This window comes from Phaeodactylum tricornutum, chromosome 4 (assembly GCF_000150955.2).
Source record: "Phaeodactylum tricornutum CCAP 1055/1 chromosome 4, whole genome shotgun sequence".
NCBI lineage: Eukaryota > Bacillariophyta > Bacillariophyceae > Surirellales > Neidiaceae > Phaeodactylum > Phaeodactylum tricornutum.
Genome location: NC_011672.1, coordinates 283,531 through 309,338, shown reverse-complemented (window position 1 = coordinate 309,338; position 25,808 = coordinate 283,531). Strand labels below are relative to the sequence as shown.

At 50.1% G+C, this 25,808-nt stretch overlaps 10 protein-coding genes across 10 annotated transcripts; 5 read left to right on the top strand and 5 right to left on the bottom strand.

Annotated features, from left to right (window-relative positions):
• Positions 1 to 118: 118 nt before the first annotated feature.
• On the bottom strand, positions 119 to 953 carry PHATRDRAFT_33767 (predicted protein; the record flags this gene model as incomplete). The annotated part of the gene is made up of 2 exons (XM_002178168.1): positions 119 to 201; positions 320 to 953. 2 exons carry the CDS (start codon positions 951 to 953, stop codon positions 119 to 121), a joined length of 717 nt encoding a protein of 238 aa, XP_002178204.1.
• Positions 954 to 6,234: 5,281 nt separating this feature from the next.
• On the top strand, positions 6,235 to 7,374 carry PHATRDRAFT_3296 (predicted protein; the record flags this gene model as incomplete). The annotated part of the gene is made up of 1 exon (XM_002178438.1): positions 6,235 to 7,374. A coding segment is annotated over one exon (1,140 nt), but the record flags the coding sequence as incomplete, so codon positions are not given.
• Positions 7,375 to 8,284: 910 nt separating this feature from the next.
• PHATRDRAFT_33765 (predicted protein) lies at positions 8,285 to 9,861 on the bottom strand (the record flags this gene model as incomplete). Its single annotated transcript, XM_002178167.1, has 3 exons — positions 8,285 to 8,482; positions 8,579 to 8,756; positions 8,846 to 9,861. The coding sequence occupies 3 exons, from the start codon at positions 9,859 to 9,861 to the stop codon at positions 8,285 to 8,287; spliced, it is 1,392 nt and encodes a 463-aa protein (XP_002178203.1).
• A 1,439-nt stretch (positions 9,862 to 11,300) lies between these two features.
• Positions 11,301 to 14,542, top strand: PHATRDRAFT_44348 (predicted protein; the record flags this gene model as incomplete). Its single annotated transcript, XM_002178437.1, has 4 exons — positions 11,301 to 11,608; positions 11,669 to 11,734; positions 11,829 to 13,898; positions 13,975 to 14,542. The coding sequence occupies 4 exons, from the start codon at positions 11,301 to 11,303 to the stop codon at positions 14,540 to 14,542; spliced, it is 3,012 nt and encodes a 1,003-aa protein (XP_002178473.1).
• Positions 14,543 to 14,768: 226 nt separating this feature from the next.
• PHATRDRAFT_10670 (predicted protein) lies at positions 14,769 to 15,312 on the bottom strand (the record flags this gene model as incomplete). Its single annotated transcript, XM_002178166.1, has 2 exons — positions 14,769 to 15,043; positions 15,129 to 15,312. The coding sequence occupies 2 exons, from the start codon at positions 15,310 to 15,312 to the stop codon at positions 14,769 to 14,771; spliced, it is 459 nt and encodes a 152-aa protein (XP_002178202.1).
• Positions 15,313 to 15,669: 357 nt separating this feature from the next.
• On the top strand, positions 15,670 to 16,297 carry PHATRDRAFT_33763 (predicted protein; the record flags this gene model as incomplete). Its single annotated transcript, XM_002178436.1, is given in 2 exon segments — positions 15,670 to 16,241; positions 16,261 to 16,297. The coding sequence occupies 2 exon segments, from the start codon at positions 15,670 to 15,672 to the stop codon at positions 16,295 to 16,297; spliced, it is 609 nt and encodes a 202-aa protein (XP_002178472.1).
• Positions 16,298 to 16,594: 297 nt separating this feature from the next.
• On the bottom strand, positions 16,595 to 19,122 carry PHATRDRAFT_44347 (predicted protein; the record flags this gene model as incomplete). The annotated part of the gene is made up of 3 exons (XM_002178165.1): positions 16,595 to 18,381; positions 18,516 to 18,631; positions 19,085 to 19,122. 3 exons carry the CDS (start codon positions 19,120 to 19,122, stop codon positions 16,595 to 16,597), a joined length of 1,941 nt encoding a protein of 646 aa, XP_002178201.1.
• A 236-nt stretch (positions 19,123 to 19,358) lies between these two features.
• On the top strand, positions 19,359 to 20,599 carry PHATRDRAFT_44346 (predicted protein; the record flags this gene model as incomplete). The annotated part of the gene is made up of 1 exon (XM_002178435.1): positions 19,359 to 20,599. Exon 1 carries the CDS (start codon positions 19,388 to 19,390, stop codon positions 20,597 to 20,599), a length of 1,212 nt encoding a protein of 403 aa, XP_002178471.1. The 5' UTR covers positions 19,359 to 19,387.
• A 489-nt stretch (positions 20,600 to 21,088) lies between these two features.
• On the top strand, positions 21,089 to 22,514 carry PHATRDRAFT_55482 (det3-like protein; the record flags this gene model as incomplete). The annotated part of the gene is made up of 2 exons (XM_002178434.1): positions 21,089 to 21,257; positions 21,315 to 22,514. 2 exons carry the CDS (start codon positions 21,089 to 21,091, stop codon positions 22,475 to 22,477), a joined length of 1,332 nt encoding a protein of 443 aa, XP_002178470.1. The 3' UTR covers positions 22,478 to 22,514.
• On the bottom strand, positions 22,507 to 25,615 carry PHATRDRAFT_44344 (predicted protein). The gene has a single exon (XM_002178164.1). It carries the CDS (start codon positions 25,535 to 25,537, stop codon positions 22,595 to 22,597), a length of 2,943 nt encoding a protein of 980 aa, XP_002178200.1. The 5' UTR covers positions 25,538 to 25,615; the 3' UTR covers positions 22,507 to 22,594.
• Between the last annotated feature and the right edge of the window lie 193 nt (positions 25,616 to 25,808).

Sequence of the window (25,808 nt, the reverse complement as noted above, 5' to 3'; positions counted from 1 at the left end):
CGACCATGGGACAGCATGGGAATATTCTAGATACTTTAGGAAATGGAGCTATTTGTTGATCAACCAGCGATTGTACAGTACAAGGCGTACGGGTGGTAGTTCTTCTAAAGGATACGGTCTATACCGTATTGGTGGGTCGACCGGCCACGCTCACCAAGTTAATGCAGTACCGGTTGCCCTTGCGGTCGGGAAGGTTGTGACCTGAGCGTGCGGAAGAGGAAAGGAAACGTTACAAAGAGTATGTGAGTGTGTGTAAGCGACTATCGCAACGAAGAAGCATATACGAGTGTGTTGTCGACTACGGACGACGGGAACGTACCTAAATGGGTCCCGTCCACGGATACGGTTTCACCCGACCGGCGCAAGACACGAACGTTTTCCCAGACGACTTCATCGTCACGAAACGACGGCCATCCGTGCAATTCGGATTCTCGTAACAAATCTTGTACGGAGCGGTTGACTGGCGCTACAAACAAGGGTTTGCCCGTGACGGAATCGTAAAAGGTAACGGGTTGGGGTGTCCCGCCGGGTCCGACCGCTGCCTGTTGTTGGAGCAAGACTTGTTCCCAGGACGTGGTTTTGTAATAACCGGCTTGTTCGGCAAAGTGTCGATTGTAACTGCAGATGCGGTCGGCTAGTTTGGGATTGACGTTGTAGAGTAGATCGTTCTGGACGGGGGTTTCCGACGTGCCGTGCGCCTTGGACACCATCAGGTCTTCGTCGCCGTAGCAAATCTTGCCCCCAATGGTGAACGCGCGTGCGGGAGGCGCGTGGCTGCCGGCGACGACCAGCAACGAGGCGGCGGTAGCGGTCCAGAACTCCCGACGTGACGATACGGCATGGTTTCGTTCGGCCTTCATCCACGTGGCAATGGCGGAATCGCGGGGACTCTCACTCGTCCAGGTTTGTTGTGCACGGGGCAAAAAGGCGAGACTGCTCGACGCGAGAGTCATGGTGAGGAAGAGCGACGTGCCGAGTGATTTCATAATGGAAGGAAAGACGGATACGGAAGTGTATGGCTTTCACCGGGTGGAACGGAAGGACGGTGTAGTGTTGTTGGTTTCGGAGGAATACCTGGAACGCCCAATGGTCTTCACTGGGTAAAAAGAAAGGGATCAGACGGAGAAAGTCGGCTCCGTTTCTCGCAAACGTGTGAGACCGAGCGATGTGGCGATAAATATAACTAGCGACAGGTACTGCCTTGCCACTGCGGTGGACCTTGCTTCGTCAGGAATGGAACGGTGACCTGACTGGGAACGCAGTGCTTTGACTGATAGATAGCTCTACTAAAAATCGACTTGGCGGTGCCTGCCGCGCAATCGGTATGCCGCCGATATCAAGACGCACACCATAAGTTCAGCGGCTTCTCTGTAAATAAAATACTTGCCCGTTAATTTAGGATTTTCGATACGACAAAAAATCTACTTATCATGGTAAAGTAACGATAAATCGTCCACGAACACCATCGAAGAGGAGCGAAGCTAGCTTGATTCCTCCTAATTGTCCGAAAGTTGTCACCTACGGATTTGAACCAATCAGGAATTCTAACGGAATACCGTTATTTTGACTAGGGTTGGCATTCGCTTGTGGAATTATGACGTGGCAAGAACGAACACGATGGGGAAATTCTACCCCTAATAACTGGCTGATGTCGTCGTCTCACCGTCACACCGATCCTTGGTAGAATAGGTAGGTAGTGTTGCGCGCAACACAAGAGTGTTCCTTGACGTCAAGGATCTCGACTGGGCGGGTACGAGACATCTTCCCTATCATAGGCCCTTGCACTAACGGTGTTCGGCGACCTTTCCAACTGGACCGTTTTGGGGGGAATTCCGCGAGCGTTGTTGACTTGATCTAACTCGACACGTACCGTCCGTACCGTACCGTCTTCGAGACCACGAACTCCTCCTTCCTTCGTTCTCCGCCTGTACCGGTATATACATTCTTATATCCTGATAGAACAGAGATACCTTGCCAGAAATTTGTGAAGGTTGTCACTGTTACAATAGTCCAAGACACTCTTGATTGTGGGATCGTAGAGACGTTCTCTTGTTGTAGTCGTAGAGTCTTACACGAGTAGAACCGACTCCCTCTTGGCGTCGAGTTCTGGTGGTGTAGAGGACTGGGAAGCGTGGCTCCCCTTGACACATACGTGTACGATCTTGTAGTGCGGTACTCGCATACGCACACACACACACGTGTCGACACGTACTCCACCCGCAATAGCCGCAACACACGTGCAGACACGTTGACAGAGAACACGCGTGTACGATGAAAGGTTCCATTGTTGCACTGCTGTGCGTCTGGTGGAGCGGTATGGACGGCGCCGCGGCGCTGGCGAGAAGTTATCTGGAAAGTTTGGCACCCACCAGAGTGCCGGCGAACGAGCCACCACGATCGCATACCGCCACGAATCGGCCTCCGGCGACGCCACCCCGATCCGGTTGGGAAGATTTGGCCAACGAATGGGCGTCTTCGAATCGAGAAGAGGAAGATCCCACTCCCACTTTCCCCATGTTCCCCATGGGAGCGACAGTAACCGCGGAAACAAACAACTCAACGGCAGTGACGGAGACAGCCTTGCCAATGGCAGAGACTTTGACGACGTTAAAGGAGGAGACAACGTTGTCAATGGAGACAATGGAAACGACGGAAGCAACGTCATTCCTCACGCCAACAACTGAAACGACGGAAGCAATGTTACCAACAGAAATACCAGAGTGGCAGACAGAGGTTCCTTCAGAAACAATGTTACCAGAGGAGGCAGAGTTACCAACGGCAGGGAAGGAGACAGATTTTCGAGCGGTGGAGACAGCGGCGGAAACGAACGCTCCACCAAAATTCAGCGATCCTCCGGTGGCGGTAGCGGTGGCTCCAGCAATGACTATGACCAAGGCACCCGATTTCAGTTGGGCCCAACAATCTTCTTCATTTGGAGGTATCAAAAGCCAATACGGTACCCGGGGAGTCGCTTCGGGAAGCAATACTATTGGGGGTACCTGGACCAATTTGGCCGACGAATGGGCGGCCGTGAACGGGGCCGCCCGCACCGACCCGGGGGCGAATACGTTGCCGTCAGGTGTCAACGGTGCTGCGCAAACCATGGCGTCCAATGCTCGAGGATCCACCGCCTCTTCTTCCCGTGAAAACGATTACGATGGTGATGGATATTGGAGCAACACTACGCCAGAGCGGGACGGGGTGAACCAAAACAGCAACATCCCACCACCGCTGCCCATGAGACGTTCCCAGCCTGCGGCCCGTAGCGTGCCACCGCTCCCACCAATGAACGTTGGCCTCCCCCCGAACAACTTTTTATCAAAAACGGCATCAATGGCATCCGCCGCCTCGACAAGGAGAGCGAACTACAAAGATGCTGCCACGCTCGCGAAGGAATGGGCGCTGACCGGACCGTCTTTGAAGTCTGACGAATGGGCCACTCGCAGTCCGATGAATGACGACGTTACCTCACCACCACCCATGCCATATAGTTCCGAACCAAGCACTGAACAGCTTCCGTTACGCAATCTTGTTGATAATGACACTCCGTCGTCGCCGCAGCGCATGCCGTACACTTCCGAATTGAGCAACGAGCAACTGTTGGGACGGTCCGCGTCGGCAGGCGAGTGGGCCTCCCGAAGTCTTATCGAAAATGATGTTTCATCGCCGTCTTCACGCATGCCCTACACCTCGGAGGTGAGTAACGAGCAGCGGCGGTTCCGCAGTCTTATCGACGATGACTTGTCGTCGCCATCACCAAGAACGTCCTATACATCTGAGGTGAGCAATGAGCAGCGGCGATTCCGGAGTCTTATTGACGATGATGTTTCGTCACCACCACCACGCATGCCCTACACCTCGGAGGTCAGTAACGAGCAGCGTCGGTTCCGAAGTCTTATCGACGATGACTTTTCGTCAACGCCACCACACATGCCCTACACGTCTGAGACGAGCAACGAACAAGTTCCGTTTACCAGATCTTCTTTCGGTGGCGATAGCCGTGATGGGACAGAAGTGGGCCGGTCATCGCCAGGCGATGAATGGGTCGCTAATGGTCCTAAAGATGACGCCTTATCGTCGTCTGTCTTGAGTAAGGGGCAGGTTCCGTTCAGCGGTACGCCATTTGGGCGCAAGAGTGTTGACAAACCTACTGACGACTTAAACAACAGTCCAGTCTACGAGGACGTTTCGGTTCCACTCGGCGGCACTCCGTTCAAACAAACGAATCTCGATAACTTCGGGAGCCCTAGTACCGGAACTGGAGTCGACAAACGGTCATCAACGGACAATTGGGTCGGCCGTAGTCCTGTCGATTTTGGTGAAAGGACACCGCCAGATTCGTCGTACTCTTCCCCGTTGAGTAAGGGGCAGGTTCCTTTCCGTGGTGTTCCGTACGGGAGCAGGAATTTCGACACCCCTCGTAATGGCAGTGGGGGCAGGTCAGACAATTGGGCTGCAAGTAGCGGTAGTGATGTCACCGAATCGACATTGGCAGCTTCGTCGTACTCATCCCCTTTGAGTAAAGGACAGGTCTCATTTAACGGTGCTGTTTCCAAACGCAAGAATCCTGATAGCTTCGAGAGTCCGAGGGCTGGAAGCGGAGTCGACACATCTTCTTCGACGAAAGACCAGGCCACAAATGGTGTTGAGGACTATGGTGAATCGACATCGCCAGATTCATCCTATTCTTCCCCGTTGAGTAAAGGGCAGGTTCCGTTTCGCGGTGTACCGTATGGGAGCAGGGGGTCTGAGAACCCCAGTACCGGAAGGGGAGTCGGTAGGTCTTCTACGACGAAAGAGCGGCCCACGAATAGTGCAGGGGACTATGGTGAATCATCGTCAACGGATTCGTCAAATTCTTCTCCGTTGAGCAAAGGGCAGGTCCCGTTCCGCGGGGTTCCGTATGGGAGCAGGGGTTTTGATAGCTCCAGTACCGGAATGGTTGCCGGTAGGTCTTCTTTGACGGAAGACTGGGCCACGAGTAGTACTGGTGCTGAATCGTCGCCAGTAGATTCGTCTTCTTCCTCCTTGCTGAATAACGGACAGGTTCCCTTTGGCGCAAGTTCCTTTAAACGCCAGATCGACGGGTTTGAGAACTCTCGTGATGGAGCGGGAGTCGACAAGTCGTCTTCAGCAACCGAATGGGACGGTCGTGGACAGGAGCAACCTTCTTCAGGATTGAATGGCTATGGAGCGGGAGTCGACAAGTTGTCTTCACCAACAGAATGGGCCAGTCGTGGACAAGAGCAACCTTCTTCAGGATTGAATGGCTACCAGGGTCCGCTGAATGGCAGATCCCCTTCAAAAACAAACGCTGCTCTGTCGTCGAGTAGGACCTCGGAGTGGGCGTCCAAGAAAAGCCCAGCTGAAGAATCTGGGGCGAAGTTCGCGCAATCGCCACCATCGAAAGCGAGAGGCGCCACTGATAGTAGCAACTCGAACTCAGTGTACGAGCAACGCAATGCTAAAGTGATTGCGTCCATGCAGGTAGGTCAATCCCGATGGGTGAAGGCTGAAATTGAACGTGCGCAATCGGGAGTCGGTAAATCGATGCAGAAAGTGTACGTACCGTCCGCAAGCACGTCACTACCAATGTCACCTCAGTCTCCGTTGAGCGCCAGCCCAGCCGTAAAAGAGAGCAGTGACAGTTCGTCGAGTCTGGCTGCGGAATGGGCGCCAACGAACAATCCACGTGAAGAGACCGCAATGAAGGACACACAACTACCACTCTCAGAAGTGAGAGGGGCCACGGCGAGCAGTAGCTCAAACTCGATATTCGAGCAACGCAAGGCAAATGCAAAGGCCTCCCTTCCTGCCGGGAACACGCTTTCCCAAGAACATGTGAGGCAAAAGAATCCTGTACCTCCGAAAACCAAGCCACCAACGGATCCCCAAAGTTTGCATTGGGCTTTTAGCTCAAAGGAAGAGCAGTTGGACAGGGCAACACAGAGTACAGACGACCCACATGAAGGTGGAAAGGTCGACGAAAGGTCCGTCAGTCCGGGCAATACGAACGTGTTCGACACATTCATCAGCAAACAGTCAGGAATGATGAAACAAAAACCTATTGATTTGTATGGAATGATGGGTAAAGTCTCGAAACAAGCAAAGAAGAAGATCGATGCTTTTGTACAAGATCAAAAACAATATTTGAACAAGCAAAAGAATATCATGCTTTTACCGTTGAAGCAGGAAACCCCAGACGACTACCAGCCTGGATTTGATACAACAGGGATGACGGAACGCATTATGAAACGTATCCCGGTGGAAGGTCAAGCAGGGGGCGCAGGTGGGCAATCTACGTGGGACGGCTTCTTACGGGCGGAAGAAAATTGGAAGCGTATGCGAACATTTGACCCGAAAACCTCTGAAAAGGTACATATACCTGATTTCGTCATCGAAGATGGCGCGTCCGGGAATCCGGCCGCGTGGACGAAGCTTATGCAACAACAAAATAAAGAACTTGACTACGATATTGTTGTATGTGGTGGGACGTTGGGTATTTTCTTTGCAACAGCATTACAATTGCAGGGATTTAGCGTGTGTGTGGTCGAAGCCGGCAAACTGCGTGGCCGTGAACAGGAATGGAATCTCAGTATGGACGAATTGCTAGAGCTGGTAGAGTTGGGTGTATTGAGTGAAGACGACATCGATACTGCTTTGAAAACTGACTTTCCAGCATGTCGGTCAGGCTTCAAGAATCGCGAGGAAAACGGCCTCGAAGGCGGATATTTTGACAATGGTGTCGGATTCGAGACAGCAACGGATAATGTTCTAAACCTAGGCATTTCACCTGCGGTTTTGCTGGATCTTGTGAAAGAAAAATTCAAGGCGATCGACGGTGTAATCAAGGAAGAAAGTCCGCTTAGGGCAGTTCATATTTCGGAGACTGTTGGGGCTGCTCTAGATTTTGGCTCAGATAAGGCACCTATTACAGGACGATTGGTGCTTGATTGCATGGGGAACGCATCGCCCATATCACGACAGCAACGACAAGGAGTGAAGCCCGATGGGGTTTGTGCTGTTGTTGGTTCATGTGCTGCCGGATTTGACAAGGAAACCAATCTGATTGGTGACATCATCTATACGAACTCAGAAATGGAAGACAAGGGAGACAATGGCATGTACCAATACTTTTGGGAAGCATTTCCTGTTGGCATTGGCAAGAATGGCCAAGCTCCTGGCAGCAGTGACGTGAAGACAACGTACCTCTTTACATATATGGACGCACACGAGAAACGGATCTCGTTGGGTACGCTCATGGACGACTATTGGAGACTACTCCCTAAATACCAGCCTTCGATTCAAAATCCCGAGACAGACCTCGATTTTCGGCGGGTTTTGTTTGCGTACTTCCCAACGTACAGAGATTCTCCATTAAAACCGAAATGGGATAGAATACTTGCCGTAGGAGACGCATCCGGAATCCAGAGTCCGTTGAGCTTTGGTGGATTTGGAGCGTTGACTCGCAATCTCGGTCGGATATCAGATGCCGTAGGCGATGCTCTCACGTACGATCTCCTTGCGAAAGAAGATCTTGGGCAAATCAATGCTTATCTACCAAATCTCAGTGCTGCTTGGATGTTCCAGAAGGCAATGTCAGTTCGCATGGGGAAAAGAGTAGACCCTAAGTTTGTGAACAGGCTTCTTGCGGTTAATTTTGAAGCTATGGATGGTATGGGAGACAGGACAATGCGGCCCTTTTTGCAGGACGTTGTTCGATTTGATGGTCTGGTTGGTAGCCTCTTACGAAGCTTCCAGGCGGATCCGACTTTTATGCCACAAATTGTGGCGCACGTAGGCATTCCTACTCTGGCCGAGTGGGTTGGGCATGTGAGTACCATGGGAACTTACGGCTTGTTGGACACTGTTGTCACGCCAGTCTTCAAACCTGTCATGGAGACTACGGTGAAGAGTGAACGCACCAAATTCCAATGGAGGCGGCGCATGGAGGCGTGGAAGTTTGGAAGCGGCAACGACTACAAACTGCCTCCGAAGAAGTAAAAATCGGATCGCAGCATAAGTGTATATTTTCTTCTCTCTTAATTAGTAATACATGTTTATAACTCCAACCTGCGTTCGTCTTATTCTTACAATCGATGGAAAGTGCTCCTAGGGGAAAAACTTAAGCTCGCTGAAATCGAAATGTGTCTACAGCTTGAAGCCCGATCGTACAGGAAGGACTCAATAGGCAAAGCAGCTTTTGCCAGCTAATTGCGAGTGAGGTGCTGTGTTTGTGACGAATGGCTCCTGCTGTTTACTTGACTGCGGCCGCTACAGAATGCTATGGCACTTTAGAGCGTAATTCCGAGCCCCAACCCGGGCATACGCTCTGCAATACTTGTGAGTGATCGTTGATCCAAACCAACAGCATGACGACTTGGCGAGGCGTGAGTATTTCACGGCATTTCGTCATGCGATCGTGAAAAATAGAAGTCTTTTGTTCGCACAAGGTCTTCAGTTTTCCCAGCAAAAACAGACACTGATGCAGGGTGGAAGATCAGATTTGATTGTTTACAGAAAGTCAGTTAAGTGCAAAATGTTTGTTGTCGACAAATCGTTCGCGTAAGGTACGTACCTCTTTGAGATTGGAGCAAACGTTGCGAATCTTTTGCCGTTGTTCGATGATTTTACGTCCCTGCTGCGGCTGAATGTCGAGTTCTTTTTGCAAAATTCCAGCTATTGGATCCGGTCCCTTGCTTTGCTGTCCTAGTGTCCAGAGTCCCATTTTGGTAAAGTTCGTTGGATTGGCCAAGCTGTAGGACGAGAAAAGTTGATAAATCAGCACGTGCGTCAAGGGCGAGACGGAAAGAATACATTCCACAAGCAGAGACCAAACACTTACCGTTGTAATTGTTCCAAATGAAACAAAATTTCTTGATGTCGTCGACGTCCGTAGTCCGAATACATCTCCTTGTAGTAACTAACGACGGCATCCAATTCTTCCGGCGACGCGTTTTGTTCCAACATTACCCGCATTTTCTCTTCGGCTTGGATGCGCTCCGCATCCTGCGCCTGCGACTTTTGCGAGACGTTGGCCAGATGTCGTTTGAGCATGGCGTTTTCCGTCTGTAAATGTAGCAGCTTGTGTTCGCAATCGGCCAGCCGGGGCTTTTTCCGTCGTTTGCTATAGGCGGGTTTCGCGGGCTGACTGGAAGCGGCGGGGGCGGCATTCCCGTCCGCATCCGAAAAAGAACGCTTCTTGGTGACGGTCATCACCGCGGCTTCGGCAGCGGAGTGCAAGAATTGCACCTGTTCACAAGGTTTGACGTGGCTGGAGAGAGCGTCGGCGCTGTTGCCAGATGGGAGGGTGGAACGCGGTTGAATCTTGGCCGCTGTGCCGTTGGTCGCCAGTGCGTTCCCATTACGGGGCGGTGTGCCGGATGTAATTGGATGCTGGTCTTTGGTTCCAGCGGCAACTCCGGCCAAGGATTGGACCACTTGCGGTGGCAAGGTAATACCCAAACGTGACGCCAGGGTGGCAAACTGGGTCACAAGTTTGGCCTTTTTCTCTTCGTCGTGTTCGGCCCCACTCGTTACGTAGGATGACGACTCCATACTGGACCCGTCCACTGTTGGTGTCTCGGTCGTCGAGGGCCAGAGTGATACGGGTGGATCGAGGCGTGTCGGTCCCTCAACCCCGAAATCACGGAGCAGGGCCTTTTCGGCGTACGTATTCGGATCGGTGACGGCGTCCGTGTGACGTGGATCGTCAGACAAGGAAGAGAATAAGGTCGCCCGCAAGGCGTTGGTGGAAGAGGATTCCTCCATGAGCATCATTTCGTTGTAAAAGAGACTTTCCAACAGTGCGCTGTCCAGGATGGAGGGATCTTCGTCGACGTTGTCGTGGGAAGCGTCCATTCTTACTCGAGGACAGCGAACACGACAGTTGCGCGTGGGTTAAACACTGCAACTACGGGTACAGTCAAAGTGCGTAGGAGGGAAGAATTTGTCACGGGAACGTTATTTTACAGAAATACGACGGGAGTAATGGCCTCCTTGACTGTGCATTGTTATCACGGTTAGTGCAAGAATGAGCTCATGGTCGGATTGTGCTGCGCATTGACTGTGAAGGTATGTGACTTGGCCTGGGAGACAGTATCACGTCATTGAACCAGTCCTGTTGATTCGCGATTGGAAACCTGAAATCCGGAATAACCGGAATTGACAAAAAATTGGGCTTGGCTTTCACTCGAAAGCTAGATCGTAGGAGCCTCGACTATAACACAGAAAGTACTAAACTAGACAATGGGCAAGATTTTTGTTGTCCCAACAATCTCGAATTTGGCGTTGTTGATTCGCAAGGATGGCTCCTCGGTGATAACAGCACTCTACCTTCTACCGTAAACAGCTTTGATAAACAGTAACTAGAGTCGAGATCTACAGTAACGTCCAATACTGATTCTCAAGTAGCCTTTATAGGATCTAGCGTGTTGATGTAGACGGAAACATATTCGCAATCACTTTCACGTTCCGAAATGAATCAAAGGAGGTCGACAGGGGGACATCCGTCGTGCTTTCGATTCTGCCATGCCGAGGCTAGCGACAAGCAGAAAGCGGAAGACTGGGTACTCCACACAAACAACAATGGCGATCCTTCACGGTTCCCCCAAGCCTCTTGGCCATAGAAGGCCAGCAAGGTGTCATGCTCCCGACACGACGGTAGCCGCAACTCACGAAACGTTACTTGGGAAAACGAACGTTAGAAAAATACCCTTGCTGCTTTGGGATAATCATCAAATGGTCCCGAATACTCGCTTCTATAGCATTGAAGCCTTTGGTGTTTGTGGTCTGCGTCTGCTGCTGTTGCCAGCGCCCATGGGTCAATTGCAAAAGCTGATGAGTCTTTTCCAATCAATGATATAGTTTTGGATCGACCTTTATCCATCTACTGTATCATCTGCCGGGCCCACGTCGGCGTGGATCCAACGATCACTTGTTCCACAGCCGTATCCACCTCGGGTACTCCAGCAATTTTTGTAGACACGGTGCATCCAGGGCGGGTCATCCGAGATCGTTAAATAGGAGGGAATGGAAACGAGGGCAATTTCCGTAACGTTCCCAAAGGTCGCAAAATTCAATGGTCGCAAAATTGGATGGTCCCCCAAGCAAATCTCGACGGGGACGACTTTCTTTCTACTGTCGTTGTTGGGTTGTGCAGCAAACGTACATTCGTTTCCGAGACATTCGTGGTAGTCAAGAACGGGAGGAGTCACAATCTGTGGAACCGCCTGCAGATGTAGGTAACTTCATCTCACTGTCACATTAGTAATTGCAACTGTAACAGTAAGTGTTACACAATGCACGATCCGAGAAGTCAAATATTCCCAACCTCGACTCGTGTTCTAATCGAATCCCGTGTTATTCCGGTGACCCGTAAGTGGGAAACGACTTCCGGAAGAGTCATCGTTTTTCCTTCTTCCGTTCCCACCACGGTACTACCAATTCGTGCCACCGATGGATCGACCGACCGACCGACCGAACCTCAAGTATGCCAAACTTCGACAACGAGAACGGTACCGTACGGCAGTCGACCTCACGATAGTTTCTGTGTTCCTTCGTTCGTTGGTTCTTGCCTTCTTTCTTTCCTCCGTCCGATTTTCGACAAGTGACGAGAGACCCCCCCAGCACCTCAACACTCAACACTGGAACTTACAACCCTCTTCAGAATACTTTACGACGTATCGGTCGCTAATCGTCGAATTTCTCCAGGCTCCCTTTTGTTCGCTCTATAGTGCGTTCGATCACACGTTGACACTCGAAAACACACACACACGGTACCCTGTTCCTTTGGGAGGGGAGTATGCCCGACATTACGTGGATTGCAGTGCCCACGACTCCGCTACCCCTTCCGTAACACGGATGAAGCGTTCTCTCCACCGACGCCGCGTCACTCGTCTGGCACTCTTCGTTGTGGGGACGAGTTTGTCGGGGACGACGAGGAGTCGTCCCTCCGATGGTCGCGTCTTGGTCGCGGCGTGGCTTACGGTCCCACCACCACCCCTCTTTTCCGGGCGTTCCGACGCACCCTGCGTCGTACCCAAGGGCAATGGCCGTTTGCGGACCCGCACGTGGCGATTGGAAGGATCTTTGACCGTTGATCCGTACGAACGGGATCAACGAATCCGTGAGGATATGGAATTGGCATCACACGACGATCGTGACAAGATGGAATACGGACACGACGTGATTCGGGGTTCCATCAACGTGACGAATATCGCCGTAACGGATGCGTACGCCTCGATGGATCCGTCCGATCGCAACGGCGAACACGAGCCAACCTCCTCCTGGGGTGCGTCCCAGCCACGATCCCTCCCCTGGTGGCGATGGTGGCAACGATCCGAATCACTCGAGCCGCCGGATGGAGAAGAGGTCACTACCGCGCCTTTTAGCAAATTAGACGCGAACGCCACTGAACCATCCACACACTTCCCGGACTCTGCGTCGGTCCGTTCCGCTTGGCGTCGGCGCAATGCCCGTAGTGCCGAAGAAGGAATTCGTCGGGAAAAGACAACGCAGCTATCGTCGTTACTCGCCAAGGCCGGCTCGATCGACCCGACTATTCAACAAGGTCGACGATACGCCGCCCGTACCATTACTGGTCTCATCAACGCGCTCGCGGAAGAAGTGGCCGATCTCAACGTTGAAGTGGACGCCCGACGGAGTACGCCGCTCTGGGGCAAACACGTGGACGCCGTCAAGATTAAATTCAGTCGACTCGGTTTCAAACCCTTGCGCATGGGTGGGTTGGACGATACCCTGCGACTGTACGACGAGACCTTTCCCCACACGGCCGTGAATTCCTTCACCCGACCACTCTCCGACGTGCCGTCGGCAGACGAAGCCTTTGCACAAATCGATATCGACAACAGTGGAGCCTTGGATCCGGACGAGATTGCGCGAGCGCTTAATCTAGCTGCGAATTCGGCTTCGGACGACGCGACAGCCGAAGATCCCAACAGTTTAGCGTTGTTGAAGGATTTGGCGACGGATTTGGTACAACTTTACGATTTTGACGGGGACGGCGCCGTCGATCGCACTGAGTATCAGCGAATGGTGGAAGACATGGCGGCTCTGCGGGCAGCGCAAAAAGCGCGACAAGCAGAGGCTACCGAAAAGGAAAGTCACGGGTGGCTCGCACCGGTCAAACATTTTTTCGGAGGGCTCTTGAGTGGCAGTGCCGATGAGAAGGATGCCGAAGACGGATTCTTGACGGATCCCGCTCGCTCGACAGCGAGCCCGATGTTCCGAGCGTCCAGTGGAGATTTGGAAGTAGCTGAACCCATTGCCGATAGTGACGCCGATGGTAAAGCAATCCAAAAGACACGAGATATTGTGAATCTTTCGGACTCTCCCGGAATGGTGGATTCGATGGCGAAAACCCTGGGCTCCATCACTTTGTCGGATCTGAAATTGGATCTGCGGCGCTTGGTTTTTGGGGCCATTCCTGTATTGAAGCATATCACTCCCGGTGGTCCCTTGATTCTTGAACCTTTCACTGCTACCGTCAATGGCTCCTTCAACCGAGAGGATATCATGAGTTCGTTTCTGCTGGATGCTGGCCTTCGTCGTCTCGTAGCTCGGGTTTTGCGTATACGCGTCCGATCCGTTCGAGACCTTATGGATGGCGCCGTATTCGTAGGTCGATCCTGGAACGACAAATCTCCGACAGCCCCGCGAGTGGAGGTGCCGGAATTGACCAACATAGAATTTGACAAACAAAATCGACTCATCATTACCGGAAGGGCTCGCGTTTGCACGAATCCCGGTGCACCGAAGATCAATCAAGCCTTCAAAGTCCGTACCAAAATTGGCGCAGGGCAGGATGGGCGCTTTATTCGACTCGTCGAGCCAGAATTGGCGTTCGTTTTGGAATGTCCAACCTCATGGGAGAAAAGGTAAGCGTGGTGGTTTGGAGTATGAGGCACGTTCTTTTTTAGGGGTCTCACAGTAACAATATTTGCCCTTTGAAAGCATTGGCATGATCTGCGAAACGCTCAACATCAAAGTGCCGGCTCGCCCCAGGCCTTTGTATTCGTTTTTTCCTATATACTCACCTTTCAAGTTGGAGGATAACGATGGTTTCGATCTGGGTGAAGACAATCACATAAAATCAATCTACGTACAGGACGGTGCTTTACAATTTGAAATGAGTGCGGTCCTAAGGCCAGGCAGGTTCCTGGGGAACCACTACCTAGCCTTCACTATACCCAATCGAACTTTTATTATCACACTGGAACGGGTCAAGGAAGGTATCCGAGCTGCTCGCAAAATTAAGCAAGAAGGTAAAGCTTTGGACACGACCGCGAAGCTGCAAGCGTCGACCCGGTTAAGGAACGGTATCCAAGCACCGGTCACAGCGAAAGCGCCGTTTGTTGAAACACCGTCCATTCAACGAACGCAGCCAAAGAGTTTTTTCAGTCGTTTCGTCGATGGATACTTGCAATCTGAACGGGATGAGGCAAAGCAAGAACGGGCCGTCACAGCTATCCGTGACTTCTTTGGTCGACAAATAGTGAAAGATTCTGATGGTGAGAGCTAAGCTTAATTAGCTTGAATACCTATTCCGCTAGCCTCTGGATGTCTTTTAGATTTATGCCTAAAAATAATTTTATAGAGGACCTCACAAAGCGCATGTGAGCTCACTGTCAATATTCTTTTTGACTTATAAAGTTTCCGCTCGCCACAAGAATTCAGTTTTAAAATTTACCCAGATGGTCTTCACAAAAGCTGATGCAATTGGCTATCGGTGCTTCTGATGCAATTGGCTATCGGTGCTTCGTTGGCGAGATAGACACCGCATTTTGTACCCGTTCAACCAATGCATCCACCGCGTGCACAAACAATTCGCTGCGTATTGGCATTTCAAGCTCGTAGAATGGATCCTTCAATACACACTCCGTATACAGTACGTAAATTTCTTTAAGTACCTGGCCAAGATCTGGTGTTTGAGGCTCGGCAGTCAGCACAAACTTAATTCCTGTCCTTGTCTGGAAACTGCGAAGCACCATACCACCCGTCACCATTTCTTCAATTCCATCATCTGCGCCGACTGGTCCATAACGACGAAATTGACTCTGAGTGTACCTATCGATCGAGCACACTCGTCAATGAGATTTTGAACTTACTCGAATTTTTGCCCCCGGGCAAGCGAACTGGCGATGCCTCAGCTGCGATAGCATGCAACGAATGGAAAGTCGACCCGATTCGAAGCCATTCATTTGTCCCAATCTTTGGTGCCTTGTTCGACAAATGCCGGTGATGGATTAATCCCCCTGACCTGTTGACAACGAATAGGTGGAGAAACACCATATCGAGTTCAGAAGGTATTGTGTACGGACAGTAAAGGGAGGCAGGACGAAGTCACCTCCAGGAATCCCATGGTCAACGAAAGGTAAGTAAAGACGACTGCGTTGCAAGCATGCTTTCCTATTGTCGTTTGCTTGGAGCAGATTGTCTCCAAGACAACGTCCAGATGAAATTGTTGGAGGACGCAAACCATATTGCGATAAAAGGCCCCGTTCACAATCGAAAAGCTTATGTCAACGAACAGTCATTTCGCGATCTATGTTTAGAATGTCAATTTTCCTGTCATATTTTGATCGTGCCCTGCGACTCTCCCAATGTGAAATCCCAAATAAATTTTCTATTGATTGAAAAATCGTGAAAATGGTGTCTTTTTGCCCCTATGGCCCGTTCCTGAGCCTCCCCGCCTTCTCTGTCCTGGTCGCAACCATTTGTACCTGGGTTGCTACGTTCGACTGTAGCTTTTTCCGGATCTCCAATGTTTCCGATAGAGGCGAAAGTATCTCGATTGGTCTGTGGACGATAGAGTATTTTGAAACGTACGAAACGGTTATCTGGGGCGAAACCAGGACGTCAACGCTTGGAGACGGTGAATGTGTTCTGTGGAGCAAGAACAGCGGAGCGGGTGTTTCTGATTTGGATGCTCCACTTTGGATTGCCAGGATCTTTTCGCTAGTCGCGAGTTTGGCGTCTATCCCACTGCTTGTTGCGATTCTAGCACCGTCTTGTATGACCTTCTCTTCTACATTCTTTCGGCGCTTATCGATAGCCCTTATCTCCGAAGGTGTTTGCACGCTCATCAGTCTAAGTGCAATCCGGTCAAAATGGTGTCTTGACGGCGAGGACTGTACAATTCGATTTTCTGGCATTTTGTGTTTGCTTGCAGTGTTATTCTGGTTCATTGCTGGTTGCACCTCTGTTTGTTTGAAAGAAAGGTATGTGAAAACCAAATAGTGCCTTTCTCTTGTCTGTTTTCTTTAATACTCTCTAACATCGCCAACGACATGCACCTGACAAGTGATGGGTTTTCACCTCGTCGTAGCAGCTCCGAAAAGCCTTCGAAAGAGGCGCCGGAGTCTAGCCAGACAAACGACAATATTGAAGAGAAGCAATAAAATTCAAATCGACGCAAAGACAAAAGAATTCCTTGCTTTTTCGGCGGTTAAGGTTGTGAAACATATAGACAATTTACTCAGTCAACATCTTGCTGCTCCTAATTATATTAGTCTAAACCATAAGAAGACTTACGGACGCACTTCTCCACGAGTGTAAACATAAAAACATGGACCTAGGCCGATTGCCCTTTATTGGCCTTTTCCAAGTCAAAGAGGGCCTTTTTCTCGCGCTTCTTGAACAAGACGGCCGCTACAATCGATGCAATGGCAACAATTGCAACAAGCACAATGCCAACGGTAGCCCCAGTTGGCCAAGAATCTCCTCCGCCGTTGCCTCCCGTGGCCTGAGAAGGGGCTTGGCTAGACACACTAGTTGCCGAACTCATACCGCTGGCAATGAGCTGGTCGAGGAGTTGCTTTCCTGTGGCGGGGTTCGCATCATGTTCCGTGGGGTCGCTCATCTTGACATGGACAACGGTGGAACTATCCGATTCCTTGACTGTTTCTTCGACGAAAACGCGATTGAGGCCAACTCCAAGACTTCTAGCAATATCATTGCGGAAAGACCGAAGAAATTCTGTTGATTCAGTAGAACCGGCAGGAGCAAGGACTTGCTCAATCGAGATCCATCCATCAACAGCAGATGTGGAAGAGGTCTCAGGAAAGCTGGGAGCCTCGCAGGCATAACCAGCCGGAACTCCAGCCACCACTGCTGATGCTGGCATAAAGCCAAGATCAATGCTAGATATTTCCGGCGACGTCAAGTCATGAAGATCAACGTCAATCAATGAAGTTCCTTGCATGATGTAGGCATGTCCTTGACCCGGTGCCATTGAAGTTCCGTCGCAAGAAGACATGTCATCGATTACCTGGATGTCGGCAAGTAGCATCCATTCAGGCTCAATAGCATAAACTTGAAGATTTCCTGTCGGCATCCAGGCAAGGATTAGGTTACCACCCGATTGCTCAAAGCTGAAACTGCATTGACCCGATTCCAGAGGCAGAAGTTGTCCTTCAGTGATTTCATCAGATTGCTGCTTCGGTACGAATGAAACAAGCTTAGAATCTCCAGTGGCTCTATCAGCAAAATTACCGACAATGGCGTTGCTATCACGATGCTCTGTTAAGGTTCCAGTCCGATGGGCATCAAAGCCATCCGGATAGGAGAGAGCTCGAGAAGTGTAAGTAACACCTGCTTGACCATAGTCAACAACAAGGATCCCGCCATGATCCTGATCGCAAGCAAACACAAAGGTGTTGTCAATTACACCGCTTCCGTGGAAACCCGCGCAAGAACGACTAGGATCTTCTTCCTCATTCAGGCCATGCAACAAATTCATATCATAGTCGTAGACATGGAACCCGTCAGGAAGTGCACTTGCATTAGGATCATTTGCCACGCGTTCCGGTGTGGGCACGGAGACAAGAATATGGTCCTCATCCACTGGGACGGCAACACCATGATGAGAACCTTCCAGCGTCTTGGAAAAGACCAATGTCTTGTTGCCTTGCCCAAAAAAGCGTTCGTCAACAACCCAGACTGTTGAGTTGACGCTATCTTCAAATGATCCGTCACAGAATATGGCAATCTTTTGGTCATGAGCCACGTGATGTATAGGTCTGGCACAGCTCACAAAAAAGTCGTCAACCAGAGAAGGGTCTTCCTTCTCGACAGAGAAACCTGCGACTTCGTGGCTGCTTGGAGTGACTCCAACCCGGATGAAGCTGATAGCTCCATCCTGATACGCAGTTTCTTCCAATCCACGGTAGACAACGGTAACAGCTCCTTCTGTAGACGACGTGTACAAAAACTGCGGGCCCATTCCTGTCACCGTCGGCAGGGTGTTGAGCAAGACGGGATTACTAGTTCCATCAATCTCGTAGGTATAAACATTAGCCGAGTCCATGTCGGAGACAAAGAGACGACCATGCGTGCAATCAGCGGCAATGGTGTTGACACCTGCCAAGACAGCCAGTATGTTAAAAGCTTTCGTCAATTTCATCTAATAGGAGATAGCGTGTGTAAAACAAAATGTGGTCAGTGAGCACTTGTTGCACGAAACCTCTTTCTATCTTCGGAAAGGGCATACTTACCTTGATAAGAGAGTGTAACTTGGAGATCGTGCTTCAAAAGTATGAGTGATGCAAGAAATGGGGTTGAGGAGCTGGGATTAGTTTTTAACTTTGATTTCGTGAGACCTTGGGGAGGCCTAAAAAAGATTGATTGTCAGCGAAATCTATCAAATAGTGGATGGCTACATAGTGTGCACGCATCAAGAACTTAATCTAGGCTATTTTGCTGTCAGGCCAATCTGAATTTCAAAGGCCGTGTTTGTCTTAGCTATTAATTGAGCATGAAAGATTTCGTTTGCTTGAGGCCTAGAAAGGCCGATGTTTTCATTGAGATATGGCCTGCCGCATCAGTTCATACCCGCTTCCATAAGGTTCCCTCGGGGGTGCATATCAAATGAACCTCTCGTAAAATGAAGAGCTTATGTTCATCCAACTCTCTAGAGGCTATTTTCAATGTTGAAGTTTGGCAACCTTTTTTACTGTTGAAGAACAGCCTCTCATGTGAGCAGAGAATTAGCCATCTGTTACCCTCGATAGGACTGCAATGTCAATAAGGAAGCTATCAATTTGTCAGAATGTACTATACTCACGGTGAATCCTTAGATTCGCGTCTACCTCTGGTTGTCATATCACTGTCAGTCAGCGCAAACGTTAGGGTTAACCTGACAGATTTCAATTATTTATAGTGAATCTGTCGTTTGCTGGTATAATGCAGAACATGTTATTTGGCTTCTGTGCTATTTTGAAAGCAGTCTTGTATGACGATTCACGTTTTCCCTCAAAACTAGTGTTGCGTTGGTTGCAATACCGTTATTTGCATCACTGTCAAATCGACGAACGCGATGTTAGCTCGAAAGGTCATTAAATAAATCACTTGGCCTCCGTACGAGCATATGATGACTATACGCCACAACTGGTGTTCGGAATGTAAGGAGACTTGCTTGAATCATGCCACGCTGTGCACAATTTGTGGATCGACTCTGGAGGCACCGCCAGCGGCAGTCGTGAGTGATTTGGCTCGAAGAAACCAAGATTCCGCCGCACGGCGCCGAACGAATGATCCACCCGGGTCGCTGTTTTCCTTTACAATGCAGGATCTCGTTCAAGAAGCAACACAAAATCAAAGGAGAGACCTCGGAGATCTTCGGGAACTGTTGGAAAATATACGACAAGAAATTAGGGCAACCGGCGTGGCGCAACAAGACCTTTTGGAAGAAATGCGCAGCGTGCGAGAAGAATGGCAAGCAGTCCCGGCAGAATTGTGGGATCCCAGTATCGGTAGCGGATCGTCTTCGAGACCGACCAGCGTGGAATACCTTGAGCGTATTCCGCGGACAGTGGTGTCCAGGAAGAGCTCAATTCTTCGCCAAGGATGTCTGTCTTGCTCTTCGAAGGCGATAGCTGGTTGTCCACTCCCTCCTCCAATGGAGGTCATTCCTGGAGAATTTGGTATGACCGAAGCATGCGCGCTCGAACATGGTACCTTGATCTTGCCTGAATTCAACAGGACGGGGAAGGGTGGATTAACGCTGGCGACGAAAACCCTCATTGCAAATGCCACAAAACCTGTTATTGTGTACATGGAACGTGGGGACGGTGTGACTTTTTGCCAAAAAGCGATTACAGCCCAAGACGCAGGAGCCAGTGCCGTAGTCATTGGGAATAACGTGACGGAGCCTTGGCCTTACGTTATGAAAGATTCGAAAGGGGAAGCCGTTGGAGACAAAGTATCCATTCCGATTGTCATGGTGAAGCTTGCTGATGGGCAAGCTCTCGTCTCCTTCTTTCGGCAGCGCAACAACACTACAGTCGAATGTGCCAAATGGAATTTAAGAATGGAACCACAGAATCAAAACTGCGTGATCTGTACGGAGAGCTTTAGTATCAGTGAAGTACTGCTGCGACTACCAGCCTGTGGCCATCACTTTCACGAGAGCTGTGCCATGCAGTGGCTCACCAGCCACAATACGTGTCCTTACTGTCGAAGAGAGTTACCGACAGACGATGCAGCTTACGAGCAGGAACGACGGCGAACGGAACGAACCCACGCCAGCTCGGACTCGGCTGCCGGGAGATCGTCTCAATACCAAGACTTTTACGGATGACGTATGGGGGTCTCCATCATCCATTTTCAAGCCGAGGGTGTTTGCCCTGGACGAGCCGATGAAACACTAGGTACTCTTTGCCATTTTTTGAGCTAGGAAAAGAGATAGTTGGTCGAACGGAGGGAGAGAGATCAGTCCGACCGACCGAGAATTCCTCTGTGTCTTATACGATAATTCTGCGATACATTCGACGAATCACAACGATCAATTGAGACTACGTAAGGATTCGTGAATTCCACAATTAGCAAGTTTTTTACTTAGATCGCATGTCGCGCGCCAACACCTTTTGGTTCGCCAATTACGCCGTGCCTTGGCAAACACCGCTCAAGTGCCCATTCCGCAACAAGGAAGTTTCGTTTGCGTTGTTTTCCTTCTGGTCAAAACCCAGCCCAGCCCCCGTCTGCAGAGCGCGACGCTACGAATTTGCTACTGGGTGGGTACAGAGAGTGTTTCCTGGTGCCAAAATACTGCTGTCTATTGGAACACAGCATGAGCTATTACATAACAGCAATCTCCAATTCGGGCGGTGCTCCCGAACAGGCTTACCGCAAGATGCAGTCGGCGGGTGCGTGTCCCGAACGAGCCTTTGCTGGTACGTGTGGAATAAGATACGAAAGATCCATTCCTTCGTGGTGGAGTGTACGAAACATCATGACACGTTCCGCATGCTTGCAAAGTGTTCCTTGCTAACAAAAATCTGATTCTCTTTATTTAGAAATGTTCAAGTTTGAAGTGCCTTCGCTTACGGTCGGAACTTTGGATACGCTCATGAACTTGAGCGATGAGCTAGGAAAGACGGACAATATCATCGAGGGAATTGTACGCAAAATTGAGAAGACGTCGGGAGATCTTGCCGATCGTCGCACGGTAGATCTGAGCGTAGGGGGTGTTCCTCCAGCCCGTTACATCCAGCAGTTCGCCTGGGATTCGGCCAAGTATCCCAATCGGCGACCATTGAAAGAATTGGTGTCGGTGATTTCGGGCGGTGCGGTGGCAATTGATGAAGAGCTGAAGCAGCTCACGCAGTCGTACGGAGACAAGACGGTTGCGTTGCAGGAAATGAAGCGTCGTAAGGGCGGGAATCTTCTGTCCGCCGAGTTGAATGACGTCTTGACGGAGGATATAATGCGCAAGATCAACGTGGTCGATACGGATTACCTCAAATCGATATTTATCGCCGTAGCGAAGTCCGCGCAGGAAGTGTTCGAAGGGAGCATTTACAGTCTTGCTGATAATGTCGTTGGATACGGCGGACCGGATTGGTCCAGCGACCCAACCAAGCTCGGCGAACCAGTATCTTATGGGTCGAACGTTGATCGCCACAAGATTCGCGGATCGCCGGTGGTTCCTGGATCTCTACAGAGAGTGCATTCCGATGACGACAGTATACTTTACGTGGTGACAATCTTAAAGAGCCAGTACGAAGCAGGTTACTACGAAAACGATGAGTTTCAGCCCGGCACCCAGGTCGACTTTGAAGAAGAGTTTGCCAAGTCGTGCCGCGAGAAGCGTTTTATCGTTCGCGATTTCAGCTGGGATCCGTCGCAATCATCCAAGGCTTCCATGGCACTGGAACAGCTTCGTGTTGAAGTGGATGGAATGAAAAGCGCCCTCATGCGATGGTGCAAGAATCACTACGGCGACGCTTTCGTCGCCTGGATGCACATCAAGGTCATTCGAGTCTTTGTGGAATCTGTCCTACGCTACGGCCTTCCCGTGGATTTTACGGCCGTGTTGTACAAGGTACACCAGGGTAAAGAAAACGACTTGGTTGGGGCCCTGGATAAGGAACTTGGAAGCACCGGCGATATCAAGGAAATGGATGACGATGGCGACGAAGATTACCATGATTTTGTTCTGTTGAAGTTTGACCCGTAATTAAGTTTGTGTAAAAGGCACACAGTATTCTCAGGTGTATCCGGCGATTATCGTACACTAAATGGCTTCTATCTTAAAATCCAGTAACTTGGAGCTAACTTGTAGGTATATGTGCGTTCACTTCCGACGGCTTCGCTTCTTTGTTCTCGGCTTCGATTTGGGAACTTGCCGCCCTTGACGACTGACGCGAAACGTGGCGTAGACTGGACGATGATCGGAATGCTGAGCATCCGAGATGCTATCATACTCCAGTACCCGCGTCCCGATGGGTTTGAATAGAACGCGATCTGTCCATGCAGGTATGCGTTGTTTATACGAGCTATCGTACTCTGGTGTGCCTTTGTCAAATTTAAAAGTCGGCGCAAAGGATATTTTTCCTTCCGCAAAGCCTGGGAAGGCTCGTTTCTCAGACATGCTACAGATGAGTTGATCGTGTCTCAAGAGCTCTAATCGCAAGAGTTCGGCCTTTTGTAAAGACTTTTCGTCTCCGATCTCCTGGAGGCGCTTCATCTGAAGCAGAGTGTGCTCAGAAATTTCGCGAGGAAGGTCAACTCGGTAGTTAAGATCCCCACAAAAGAAAATGCGATCCATTGATTCTAGAAGCTTTGATCCTGAGCATTCCCTTTCCTTGCTAGACTCGACAATATTTGATGAGAGAAATCTCGGCGGCGCTTGCGCTTCCAGCTCAGACACAATTCTCCAGAAATCAGAGTCTCGAGCCTCAGTGTTCTTCACGTGAGCCGCCATGTGGGCGGTCGCAAACATCATCCGTACGGACTTGTCACGATTTGGTCCGATGGCTTCCCCCTCGCTACATTGTTTCGCCTTGATCTGGACGAATGCTGCGATAGCGCCTTTGTTGTGGAATACGTTGCCAATTCCGCAGGTAACGTCCGCGACAGAGATAGTTTCAACCTCACTTAGAATCGATCGCTTGCAAAACAATCCGAATTGAATTCCACCTAGAGAATGCAGCGCTATGGGCACATATTGTTTCCCCAACATCTTGATCATCAACCGCCGGAACTCTCGAGATCGATGTCCTTCTGTCCTTCTCGGCTTAATGTTTTCGCACTCCTGTCCTGATATCAGTACGAAATCGCTGGACTTCTGTACATCATTTCGGCGTCGAAAACGTCGAATAAATGAGGCGTCTTCCTCTGAAGGTGACTCTTCAGCTAAATTCCAAGTTACAATCGACACATTTATATCATCTTCATGGTCCTGCAGCGATCGGAGCTCAGAGAGGTCGACTTTCCAGTTTCTGTTCATGCTGCCTTCCCCAGCCGCATAGTCCGAATCTTCCAAAGATGGAGCATCGAGTTGCTTAAATTTCTTGTCTTCGTCGTCACTAGTTGCGTCATAGTGTCCCTCTCCCTCTTCCAAAGAGGAAAAGTTTCGATCTGCAATAGATGCGTTGGTTTGCACGTCATCCACCCCAATTCCTTCGGATCCGCCTGCTGTGCTTGCCAAGCTTTGTTTATCCGTAATCAACGAGCTGTTTCGATTTGAGGTGTATTCAGTATTGCAACTTTTGATGCGTTTGTCAAAATTTGGACTCGAGTTCTCGCTTTCGCCTGCTAACCCCGATAAAGTTGGGTTGTCTTTGAAGTTTTTCACCTCTGAATTTGATTCGGTTTCGGCGTCTTTCGACTCATTCAATGAATAGCCTTGTTCTAGATCAGCTTCGACCGTCTCATTGCCAGCCGTTAACGATTCCTCGTAGCTTTCGGTTCTATCACTAGAGGCGCTTGATGCCGTCATATCAATGGAAATTTCACTCTCATCGGCGTCGCTGGAACTATCCTCTGTCTCTGTGGTTTCACTCTCGTCGGTGTCGCTAGAACTATCCTCTGTCTCTGTGGTTTCACTCTCGTCGCTGTCACTAGAACTGTCTTCTGTATCGGTGGTATCACTTGAGTCAGAGACTTCTTCAATAGAAGCGTCTATCGAGGGCTCACCGCTCAATCTAGGAGCCACTACTGGTGTATTGTGGTCTTCGGCTACCGGATCGGTGCTCTTCTCTTCTGGAAAAGTATCCTGGAATGAATCTTCAGTCCCAAAAGACTTCAGTTCTGTTTGGTGTAATTTCCTATCGTCGAGATTCGTGTCATTCTGAAGAGATTGGGCGACTTCGACGTCGACCAATCTGCTTGCTGAATTGAGATTCGCGTCAATCTGTGTTGGCGATCCTGAAGTCGAATCTCCGTCTCGTTTTTCGACTGTGTGCTCGACAGGTCGCTCTGAGTCTTCATCCACTTGCTGTCCGATTGGAGCGATTTGTGCTTCAGACTTCTCAACCAGAGAAGTCTCTTCTCTCTCTGCTCTCTCGGAGTAATTAATCGGCAAGTCATCACTGCTCTCTGAGCCCTTACTTTGCGAAGAGTCTTGAGCCGGAGTCCCGGGGGGCATTCTTTGGTCCGGGTGAGATAACGGTTGCTCCTTCCCTTCGCCGGCCTCCTTTTTGCGCTTTTTGACCTTTTTACTTTTCTTCTGCGGTAACTTCTGCAAACCATTCTGCTTTTCGCTTACCACTGAGTTCACAGGTCCCCCCTTTACCGATGGTGACCGGGATCGAAATTCCTTCTTCGCCCAAGCGACAGCGGGCTCATTGGACGTATCAATGTGTTTCTTTTTTACTTTCCTTTTTTGCTTTCTTGATTGCGGCGCTTCCAGCTGCTTCGCAACGTTACTCGGAGAACTTTCAGAAGATTCCGGCTGCGAAACCTTTCTCTTTTTCACTTTCTTTATCTTCTTTTGCTTTGCTTTTCTTTCGCCGTTGGAATAACGATCGTCTTGAGTTATCGGCAATTTCGATTCCCCTTTGTGCACTTTCTTCTTTTTTACGACTCTCTTTCGCCTGTGCGTGTCGTCTGAGCGACCACCTGTCGGTAAGAAGGACGGCGCGACTGACGGCACCGCGATCTCACCTCCACGAGGAATTGCCGAAATTACTGAACCGAACAGCTGCTCACAGTTAGTTCGACCATGAACTACCCGGGAAAAAGTAGAAGCGATGGCGCACCAAAATACCAGCGATGCCTTCTGAACCGTGATCATCGATAAATGTTATTGATGCCCTTTACAATTATTGTGGCTTGTGTCGGTCAGCGTTTTCTCCGGATGGTCGGCCTCAGAGACACCCTCCGATTTTAAAAAGAGGAGATCTACACTTTGTGATGCGCCCAAACCCTTCTTTGTGTCTTGTTACCGCATGGATTCACGAGATGACTTCCACGCGTTGACAGCGGATCGATGCTTCTCGAATACACTTTTAACTCGAAAGAACTATGGACAAGTTGGTGTCGTTCTAATGCAGCAATAGATATTC

What these genes read in the sequence shown, in the direction of transcription:
- PHATRDRAFT_44344 (XM_002178164.1), bottom strand. Translation starts at nt 25,537, where the DNA reads ATGATCACGGTTCAGAAGGCATCGCTGGTATTTTGGTGCGCCATCGCT.